The 12,167-nt window shown below is 37.9% G+C and overlaps 1 protein-coding gene across 1 annotated transcript in view; it reads left to right on the plus strand.

Annotated features, from left to right (window-relative positions):
- Positions 1–8,825: 8,825 nt before the first annotated feature.
- The window catches only part of LOC133515617 (uncharacterized), a 1,004,237-nt gene continuing 1,000,895 nt past the window's right edge, over positions 8,826–12,167 (plus strand). The window contains 1 exon segment of the mRNA XM_061848189.1: positions 8,826–9,156. Within this exon segment, the coding sequence (XP_061704173.1) occupies positions 9,024–9,156 (133 nt within the window). The 5' untranslated portion in view covers positions 8,826–9,023.

The following is a 12,167-nucleotide window of genomic DNA, read 5'->3' on the forward strand; positions in this document are numbered from 1 at the left end:
GGTTGCTCTTGCTTGCCAACGACGTGTAAAGAGCAGGCAACGCGTCTAGACCTGTAAAAAATTAAGTCTAGAAACCTTGCAGAGTTTTTACAGAGGATTAAAGTTCAAGTTTAAAAGAAAGAACTAAAGTTTTGATTTTGATGACGACGTTTCGAAATAACTGAACAGACTTCTAAAGATTTGGACTAAACTCAAAAAAAAAAAAAACATTATTAGTACGCTTACTGATTATTTGTCTACCAAATAAATAAATAAACACAGCACAGCGGACGTCATTCTAAATCTAGAGCATCAGGACTGATCTAGAGCCCGACTGGGGAAGAACCTCCACCTTACAGAAAATCGCAGCCAAAGAACACTAGACCCTAGCTGCTCATAGCGTTATGTTCCTGCCGTTAAGTAAGGTTTCCAGAGGTCAATGAGGGTGTGGAGTGTTTGGGTCGGAAACGCGCATGTAACTCCTCTGGAGTTGTAGACGTATATATGCAACGGAGACTGCTTACCATCAGACAGGTCATATGCTTGTTTGCTACCGACGTAGTATAAAAAAAATAGGGGACATCTTATACTGATCGCCGTAGCTCTAAACTAAGGCTGTACTATGGGAACGAGGCTACAATATACGCATACTTATAATAAATAGATGGAGTATTGCTGTCACCTTTGGGCAGGAGCACCTGGATGCCATCTTGGGCCCTTCGACTCAGTCCAAATGCGTGCTGTACGAATCGTCGACGATCCCAAACTCACAAACGGTATTGAGCCTTTAAGTCTTAGGAGAGACTTTGCCTCCTTAGGTGTGTTCTACCGCTTGAACAAAGGGCTGTGCTCTGAAGAATTGTTTGATATTTATGCCCACGGCTACTTTCCATCACCGCACCGCCCGCCGTCGGCAGGGTGTTCATCCTCACACACTAATAGAACCTAAATGGTCACGCACTGTGCGGTTTAAGAGGAACTTCCTCCCGCGCACGCTCCGGTTGTGGAATGAGCTACCTGCCGAGGTTTTCCCGAGGGTCTACAGTATGAGGTTCTTCAAAAAAGGAGTGTACAAATTTTTAAAGGGTCGGCAACGCTCATGTAACACCTCTGGAGTTGCAGGCGTCCATAGGCTACGGTGATTGCTTACCATAAGGCGGGCCGTATGCTTGTTTGCCACCGTCTTGGTATATAAACAAAATAGATACTTATATGACATAGTTGACATCCATACATGAGTCAGGAACAAATATGTGTTTATGTTCATCACACAAATAAGACTACTGAGAGATTAGCAGGCATTGCGATGCACAATGCTTTCATCTTTAGATTCAACACATCAACAAATTGATTAGGCAGTTGTCAGGGAGCACTGCACCATCATGTGTGTAGCGGTAGCGTAGCGTCGTCACATGCGGCCGGGGTCGCTGACCTGCTGATAACGATGCTCATGGCTCCCATAGAATAGATGTTCACACGTGGGTGATAAGGGGGAGAGGCTGGGAACTAAGTACTTTACGGAGAACGGAGATAAGGGAAGGGGATGCCTACTGCATTTACTTCATAAGAACTTTAATGCATTTAAATAATTATATGCCTTACTAAATTGAAGAAAGTTAAGAACTTGATTACTTCAATTTTTATTTCATTCTGAGGGCCTACCGCCAACATCGTTTTTAGGGTTCCGTAGCCAAATGGCAAAAAACGGAACCCTTATAGATTCGTCATGTCCGTCTGTCTGTCCGATTCTGTCACAGCCACTTTTTTCCGAAACTATAAGAGCTGTACTGTTCAAACTTAGTAAGTGGATGGTATTCTATGAACCGCATTAAGATTTTCACACAAAAATAGAAAAAAAAACAAGAAATTTTGGGGGTTCCCCATACTTAGAACTGAAACTCAAAAATTCTTTTTCATCAAACCCATACGTGTGGGGTATCTATGAATAGGTCTTTAAAAATGATATTAAGGTTTCTAATATCATTTTTTTCTAAAATGAATAGTTTGCGCGAGAGACACTTCCAAAGTGGTAAAATGTGTGTCCCCCCCCCCCGTAACTTCTAAAATAACAGAATGAAAAATCTAAAAAAAATATATGATATACATTGCCATGTAAACTTCCACCGAAAATTGGTTTGAACGAGATCTAGTAAGTAGTTTTTTTTTAATACGTCATGAAATTAAAAAAAAAATTTTTTTTTCAACATACCCATACATGTGGGGTATCTATGGATAGGTCTTCAAAAATGATATTAAGGTTTCTAATATCATTTTTTTCTAAACTGAATAGTTTGCGCGAGAGAACCTCCCAAAATGAAAAAAAGTGTCCCCCCCCCCCCCCCTGTAACTTCTAAAATAACAGAATGAAAAATCTAAAATTTTCACACAAAAATAGAAAAAAAACAAGAAATTTTGGGGGTTCCCCATACTTAGAACTGAAACTCAAAAATTCTTTTTTCATCAAACCCATACGTGTGGGGTATCTATGAATAGGTCTTTAAAAATGATATTAAGGTTTCTAATATCATTTTTTTCTAAAATGAATAGTTTGCGCGAGAGACACTTCCAAAGTGGTAAAATGTGTGTCCCCCCCCCCCCCCCCCCGTAACTTCTAAAATAACAGAATGAAAAATCTAAAAAAAATATATGATATACATTGCCATGTAAACTTCCACCGAAAATTGGTTTGAACGAGATCTAGTAAGTAGTTTTTTTTTAATACGTCATGAAATTAAAAAAAAAAATTTTTTTTCAACATACCCATACATGTGGGGTATCTATGGATAGGTCTTCAAAAATGATATTAAGGTTTCTAATATAATTTTTTTCTAAACTGAATAGTTTGCGCGAGAGAACCTCCCAAAATGAAAAAAAGTGTGTCCCCCCTCCCCCTGTAACTTCTAAAATAACAGAATGAAAAATCTAAAAAAAATATATGATATACATTACGATGCAAACTTCTAACGAAAATTGGTTTGAACGAGATCTAGTGAGTAGTTTTTTTTAATACGTCATAAAATAAAAATAAAATTTTTTTTCGTCAAACCCATACGTGTGGGGTATCTTATGGATAGGTCTTCAAAAATGATATTTAGGTTCCTAATATAATTTTTTTCTAAAGTGAATAGTTTGCGCGAGAGACACTACCAAAGTGGTAAAATGTGTGTCCAAAGTGGTAAAATGTTGAACGAGATCTAGTAGTTTAAGTAGTTTTTTTTAATACGTCATAAAGGAACTCTTCTTGGGCGAGTCCGACTCGCACTTGGCCGCTTTTTTTGTTTTACTATCGCCCTTGCATATAATGTATATTCTAGCGACAGAGAAAGCAGGGGGCCTAGCGCGAAAACCGAAATTCGCAAATTGCGGGATCTTTCTCTTTTACTCTCACTAAGACGTAATTAAAGTGACAGAGAAAAATGCCCGCAATTGACGAATTTCGATTTTCCCGGTAGCCGCCCAGATAACGTTTTTCGATTTTTAAATGACGGCGGTAGGCCCGTTGGGACTATATAATAGTGTTGGAGAGAACTCAAGTCAAGTCCACAAGGGCCGTTACTGTGGATAAGTCTATTAACCATCCCGCCATTAGAAAAAAAAAACAAAACTAAAAATGAAAGACGTTAAGCGAACATGTTGACGTTGAAACAAAAGACGCTTTTTTTTCTTTTTTGTATGAAAATCTGTTGTGGTCCTCTCGAGCTACACTTTAACAAATTTTTTAATACAGTTGCTCAAAAAGTGCTACATTACGTAGCTGTTTAGCGTGCGGAAAGTTTGATTTCGCGAACTAGTGCTTTTTACTTTTCCACTTGTTCCAATTCATGACTACTTATTGATGAGTGTTAATGTTAGTTTCCATTAAAAGTCGTAATCAACATAGAAACCTACTGTTAATGTAAAAATAATAAATATAAGCATATTTCATATTTTATTACTTACCTCTTCATAATTATAACACGTTCATTTTTTTTAATTGAAAAATCGTTCTTAATAAGTTGTCTGAATGGAACGGAATAGCTGCCGAAACGCCTGTCAGAGCAGAGGCGTTTTTTCTTACTGCAAGAATGTTTTAAGTTTACAAATGCAACATTCGATATTGTTTTCATACAATTTAAATATACGATACACAAATAATCGTAAATAACGATACTTAGGTAATAATAGTATAATATTTTATATTTACAATTGTTTCATGCATAAAAAAGTACTTGTTGTTTTTCTTATTTTTTCGCAACTGTATTAAAAAACGTCGTTCGATACACGTGCGGAAATGTGTAATGACATACTTTCCGCCCTAGCATCGAAATGTACTATAATATATTCGAATCCTATATTATAAGGAACATAACGACAATATTTCATTGCATGTTTGAGAATGAATATTGTAAAGCCGTTTATAAAATTCGTAAAAGTCGAAGAAGTGTGAGTTGTCCTGACAGATATTTTAGGCTGTTCTTTGCTTCATAACACAGAGGTATTCTTAACTTAGCTTTTGTCGCCTGTTTTACCATAAAACTAACAAAATGGCAAAACACTGCAAACAACAAAATGTCACTTGCATCCAAACAATTGCCCATAACTCTCAATGTATGGTAGCGTAATTAAACGAAGATAACAATCGAAACAAACGCTCTCCCGCGCTTTTGGCAGTCCGCGACGCGCGCGCAGCCCGAACGCTACACTCTGCGCATACGATCCGACACGACACGATTACGATACGATACAATTACGCGAGTGAAATGTATAATTGCCGGCTGATTTAGTGCGATGTGTCAGTGATATAGTAATTTATTGGATGTCCAATCTAGGCCAGCTGGTCGATTAGATAAAGTAGCAAATTTTATTGATGTGCGCAAATGTTGACATGTTCGATTGGTTTCTATGATACTGGAGCTTGTAACACATTTAGTAATTAATTGCGATTTTGATGTATTTGCATGGACGCGGAAAATAGAGTAAAACTCGGATAAGAATTCTACTATAAGTAGTTGCCAAGAATCAGTCCGATGAAGCGCAAACATTTGAATGATCTAATATAATGATTTATTTACATGGGTAACTAATAATATTCCCAATAAATTAAAAATACATTTATTCATCAATATCGGCATAAAAGTAATGTTGTTCAAGCTAGTAACCCCGACCTTCATAGACTCCAAACTGGTTCAGTTTCGCGGTAATTAAGATTTTAATATATTCCCTCATTTGGTTAACAAATACAAGTCACCGGTTCAAAGCAGACAGACACTTTCAGCGCTAAGAACCACAGTAAAAAAATTGACTGTTCATGCCCGCGCTTCCAATGCACGTACGATTGAAACATATTTATCAAAGAATTAAAAACTGGCTACAACCGTTAGCAACCAAGCTAGTTAATCGTCGGAGCGTAAAGATGGTCATTACTCATTAGCGACGCTACTCGGCTGCCGTTTTATCACATGTCATAATTCATACTCTCCGCGACACATTAGGGTCCCTAAAGTTAAGTTACGTAATGGTCATAAACAGCATGATGAGTGCAGCTTATAGCCGAAAGCTAGCAAGGCGAACGATCGGTCGATCTATTTAGTTTCTAAAGTTGGTGGGAACTCGATCCTTTTACGAGTCTTAATGAAGGAAATTGTGCACAGTTTTACGATTACGAGATTCTTTGCTTTCTAACACTTTTTTAGTTATTTTGAATACCTATTGAGTGCATTTAATCTTGAGCATTTTTTAGCTGGATTTACGATAATTGGATGGTGAGAACTCGATTGCCTTAATAAAGAGTTAATCGTCCAAATCATCCAATTTTGAATGTGGTTCACCGTCTATTACAGAAATAGCTAATTTATATAGGTATACAAATACTTTAATAATCTAAAGTATCTGAACGATAAATTTTATGCAATGAATACTGCAACACAAATTACTTAAGTTTTATCAGGGATCTCAAAGTGACAATTAAACTGATTGGTCTAAGCGTCCGTTTTGCCCACCCTTTGTGAACAGTGTGAACACATACAACAACAGTATTGGATGTTGGTAGCGAACTAGCGACGGCAGAAGCGCCCGCCGCGTAGGCCGTCGCAGCTGGCGTCACCGTACCTTATTCGCTCAATGCCCATGAGATGTAATGTGGGCTGCGGGTGCTGCCGGTGCCGCTCACTAACACTCTTCTAACACTTTTACGATTACCTATGTGACATTCCAGTCTACAAAACGAATACGGTTCATATGTACAAAATATCCCTTATTTTTAAGTGTCACTAATTGAGATAAATTTTTGGCTTGATGTAGGTACATAATGTCCGCATAAAACACTGCTCGCTGTAATTTACTAACCTTTCGATTTTTAAGCAGGTTTCTCAAGCATTATTCTGGAAGTCCTTATATATAGGTAACTATGAGAAACAGGAAATGAGATTATAACTAAACGGGATTGTATATTATCTAGAAATTAATAGACATCAACTGAGTTCAGCTTGGTATTTGGCTCACTGTTATACGTAAACAAATTACTAAATAATTCTAAGAAGATCTGGCGAAGAAGCGTATCTCGAATTGTTAAAGGTTAACCGACTTCTTCTGTAAAGAGGGACCGGTCTTAAAATCATCTGACACACTATAAAATACTTTCGTATTTAGATATGACCGTACCATATTAGGAACAATAAGCTTCCAGACGACACATGCTTAATAAATAGAGATGCAGAACCGAAGTGTCAGCTGTTCCGCACCGTGTCGTCGTCCACGGTTCAAAATAAACCCAAATGTCATCTAAATATAGTCCCCGGACGGCGGCATGGGAAACGTACCCGCATGTTGCGGCAGGTCATTTTTACGAGAAACTAAACAAAACAAACCGTACAATGGGAAGTACTAAAATTCGCTATAAACCGGAGGTGTGTAGAATTTTCCGCACTTTCTCTATGGATGTACGACGCAATCCATCAGCTTTTACGTTTCGACGCAGGTTTGACGAAAGAAAGTCCAACTGTACGTGCAGCATGGAATGGACTGTTTCTCGACTTTATGTCAATGCGCAAGAAGTTTTATCCAGTAATTTGTAAAGTCGCAATGAAACTTTACCGCTTGTCTTAGGCAATGGGTGGCGAAACCTGCATGTGCTATTAGGAATATACAAACCGCTTCGCTAGATGGACCAGTATAAATTAAACCTTAGGTGACACATAATTATTACGTTGTAGAAGTCAAGGCATACTAGAAAAGAGTTCAGTTTTGATAGGATGTTTTGTAAATAGAAACCTGCGGACACGTTGAATGCGATGAATGCGTGCGCACTGGGCCAGGCGGTGCGGGCGACGGCCTAGGCTTCAATCCAAGCTCATTAACAATTCTTGGACCGCTATATCCCCCGGCCTCCAGTTGTACGTGGTTATTAAGAATGGAGGGGTCGGATTATAATAGTACGGGTAGCAGACACGTTTTAAAAATAGGGTTCCTGCCAGCTTTCGTGACGCCTGCTTCACTTTCTAAAAAAATGAATAATTTACTTCTAATCTGACTAAACCACTTTCAATGTTAACAAAAAATAGGCAAGAAGTCGTAGTAGTAGTAAACACTTTATTTCACAAAACAAGTACATAACAGTTGTAACACGAGAACCGTATTATGTTCCGTAAATATATACTACCACATACTTAAATTTAATTGTTAGATTACTTATCGCAAATGAAAGAAATTACTAACAAAATGCTCGTCACCGTCAGACCTTTCTTCAGCGATAACGGCCATAAATACTGTCGTTATCAGGAGGATAGTAGTCGTTATCAACGGCGACTATCAGATACCGACCGTTTCCGGCTCCCGACAGAATGTAGAGAAGGTGCAAGTGCAACACCAGACAATTGACCAATGCAAATCCTCTCTCTCTCAGCTGAGTATCAGCGTCCTAGCGTTTGTCCCGGTTGCATTCTGCCCTTTAGCTTTGAAGCCCTGGGTCCACTTTCCGTCCCTACTTTTTCGTCTCCACATACTCCTTCACACAACATCCTTTTTTGTCAGACGTTAGCACGCAACGCAAGCCATTCCTTGCACTTTCTGGCATTCTAGGGATTTCCCCTTTCAGATTGGACATTTGCAAAATGCCCTTTGCGCCGGTTTCTTTGGGTGTCAAAATGAAGATATGTAAAAGAAAGCCAGTTACAATTATCGAATTTTTAGAATTGAACTTAGAACTGAATTAATATTTAGAATTGAAGTTTAGAATTAAGTACATCTCAACTCAGCTATAAAAAGTCAAACAACATTTAATCTACTGAAACCTTAACAAAAAATTCTAGCCAAAGCACGCGTTATTTTAACTCTGAATCCAGAAGAATCAAGAAGCCTTTCTAAACACTAATCCAATGAAGGCCTAATACCAAATTTATAATCATGTATGTATCTCATAATGAATATGCAATCAGCATTTACCAAATTACCAGCCCAATGCGCGTGTTAATGCACAAAGTCGATGTTATCCGTCTTAACGCAGGCTGTTTCTTCACAATGTTCACACTAACTCCACTACAGACATTAAAGTATAAGCTGAACTCCATTTGTCTCAGTTTGTTAAGAAATTCGCGGTCAAGTTATACTAGAACTTATATAGGCAGTCGATTATAAAAGGTTTGTGGATAGATGCGCAAGCACCGCAGCCTGCAGTCAAGGTGAACGGGCCAAAAATAACCGCAACTAGTGCCGATGGAAATAATAAACAAACAGCCAGCGGCGAAAGTGAGCGCCTAGGGCCCAGGACCGCATGCAAATTGTTCGAAACCACAGACGCAATGGGACGTCACTAAGACTATAATAAAGCCTTTTTTAATAAAAGTATTTTCTTTGGGATTGTTATTGTTGTTATCCAAGCTCCAGTATACTTTAACCATTCAAAAATATGCTAAAGTGGTAACCAAAACACGTTCTAATAAGAATTGTTTGTGAACGCTGGCTCAAAAGTTACCAAGTTGAGTTTGTTTACAAAGTGTTTGAACTGACAGTGAGTGGCGCCCCAGGCGGTGTAAGTTGGCAGCACTGATGTCCGCCATTGTGGCAGCGCCATGACGCACCGGTCGGGGTTGCCAGGCGGCGCGCGCGGCGTCTCCCCGCCGCGCGTCACGTGGGTGGTGAGGTTGGGAGACCCGCCTGTGCTTGGGAATGCGCCGTATGAAACGCATCTTACGCATGGCAAGTGTAAGTATTGAAATAAAATGTATAAATAAAGTATAACAATAGTTAAATCCTCGCATGTCCCTAATACTACTACATCCATAATATAATAAGGCATTTCTATTAAAGTTGTACCCAACTTGCATTTTTGATATTGGTTTTTTTAATATTATTATTTTCACTAAGAATAATCATTATTTTGTTTTCACGGCCGGTAAAACGCTCACTTTTTCGCTAGACGTAAGGACGCTTTGACAGGATTTTCGTATAAAGAGCAAATCTCACTGGCTGGGTTATCAAGCCAACTTATCTTACAACAGTTACAACTTATCTTGGTCTGACACTAGCAATTGACAAAATTTCATTTATATAATTTTGCTTCCTGAACACTGTAATATATTAATATAAATTTAATATCGCTCATTACAAAAAATACAAAACGATAAAAAAATGTTGTAATTTTACCAATTCTACGACACAATAGGTGAAATACGATTGCCATTTATCACGATAAAAAAATGGGCTGTCGTACGTAATATTGGATTTAACATTGTCAGTTAAATATGACATGAATATGACGTCTTGATTGAAATTCAGAACAAAACGAAATTTATATACATAATTAAGTTATGATCTACTAATCTTTTTTATAATGAACAAAGTCGTATGGATTGATAAGGTCTACTCCTCCAAAGTTTACCAATTATTGTTGTGTCCCTTATCTACTGCAAAAATGATTTCTTTATTCTTTATTGTATTGCAGTCATGCTCATTATACATTAGGTGTTACAATTTGAAGATGGTAGGTACAGTCAGCGTCAAATAATTCGTAGCAGTCAAAGTGGCCAAATAGTTCGGTACACCATACTAAATATATGGTGTACCGAACTATTTGGCTACTTTGACTGCTACGAAGTATTTGACGCTGACTGTACATGACACCCTGTAAGGGCACTCAATATTTCTTAAGTCTAGGTACTTATTTAATACTTATGGCAACGAGATCTATATTTATAACGTTATATTTTATATCGACGTTTATGCAATATAAGATATAAAATGTCAAGTTCGTTTATGAAATTAATAAAATAATGATGATAAATACTAAATGTAATGGTTATTTTATTAATATATTAAAATAATAAGCAACATGGTTAATATTAATTAACTATGGCGTGATTTTAGATATTGCATGAATGTCGATGAATACTTACAAAACAATAATATTATAATAAAATTTAATTAATGGCAAGTACATAGCATTATTCCAGTGTTTGGTCATTTAGAAATTCGTCTATTGTATAGTATGCTTTCTCTAAAAGGAGCTTTTTAAGAGTATTTTTAAATTTTATGTCATTCGGTTCTCGTTTTATGCTGTCGGGGAGTTCATTTGTAATTTGAATACATTGGTAATAGGGCCCCTTTCTGCACATTGCCAACTTGGTATTTGGTACGGCTAGCTGATTTTTAGACCTAATATTAATTTTGCATACTTCTCCTTTGGTTTTAAACAATTCCGAATGGTTTCTTACAAAAAGTGCAGATTCCAGTATATGATTCGTCAAAGACATCGGACAAACATTTAATTACATTACAATCGTTAGTGTTTATCCGTCGGTCCGTCGTATCGTATCGTCGTATATTCATTTAAGGAATACTAACTCCTTAAATGAATTTGTATGGTCATGCGCTCACTACATCAACTCCGTAGCATCACCGGATCGCCTCGCTCGCGACGTGTCCTTGCGCGGACTACGAGTGGACCAACCTATATAGTACAGACAGACGTGCAAGTGTTGTTTTAAACGTCAAACTTCTATGAAATTATGACGATTAATAACACCTCCACGTCTGAGTCATAAAAATTTGTTCTGATATATGTCAATTCGACTTAAACACTACTTACTCCCCATTATGAACCAATATGTTTTTACTTGCAACACTAACTACTACAGCATTACTATAAGTTGTCGCACTTGATATCATCTCACTCCTAATTCACGTTATGAACTTTAAAAAAATGATGCGAAGCATTTTACTTCATAATTGGTTACTGGGATATAACTGATAAAATCGAAGTTTGTGCATTGCGGGCATTTTTCTCTGTAATCTCTGTCACACTAGATACGTCGTAGTGAGAGTAAATGAGAAAGAATGATGTATTTAATCTTAAAAACAAAAATTCCGTTTTATCATTAATACTAATCACACAGTGAGTTCGAGATGAAAATGAGTTCGCTTGACCATAGTAGACACGGCATTTTTGTGCTGGGTTGCCAGTAATTCAAGCTGTCACTACTATGTCACTACACCACTATGTGACGCAGTGTGGTGTGCGTGACAGCTCAGCGTCGTGTGCGTTAGCCTTAGCTTGTCATTTTTGTGTTCGGCTACCTGTCGCGATACTAATGTTTTCTTCGTTTTCTCGTGGAATTTCTCCGATTTGTGCACTTTTTGAGTGTTAACGTGAATAAAAAGTGGCTCAAAGTCGAGTGAGAGAAACGTGGATCGTCCCGCTAGCGCCCGTGAAGTGTTTAGAAAAGTTTGGATTAAGTTTCTAGTTGGGAGTGGGTGTGTGTGCGTGCTGTCATGTCGAAGGGAAACTTTTTACCATCACAGAAACTTGATTGAAAAGGGCTATCTGGAGCGTCGCTATGGAGGCTAGTTACGTGGGTGAGTAGCAGGGAAGGTAGGGCGACGCCGGCCGCCGTACATTCTGGCTGTATCTTATCTGAGTGTAAACAACAGTAACCGTGATAATGTCCCGCGTCCACTAGCGGAGATTATCCGGCTGATAACGTAACGTCTAGCTAGCTCACAGGTGTCTCTGTTGACATAATTTAGGTAACAGCTTGGTGCAACTTACTTTTTCAGACTGAAGAAACTTTGTTGTAAACTGTTAGCGATCTAATAGATCTTTGTCTTTTGCCAGATTGTCCATTTCTAGGTAAAATTAAATGAAGTGCAAAAGACAACCAATAATTTGATTCACTTGCCCAAAATAATGACGAGACTCGGGATATGAAAAGATTCAT

The sequence above is a fragment of the Cydia pomonella genome, chromosome 2, assembly GCF_033807575.1.
Source record: "Cydia pomonella isolate Wapato2018A chromosome 2, ilCydPomo1, whole genome shotgun sequence".
NCBI lineage: Eukaryota > Metazoa > Arthropoda > Insecta > Lepidoptera > Tortricidae > Cydia > Cydia pomonella.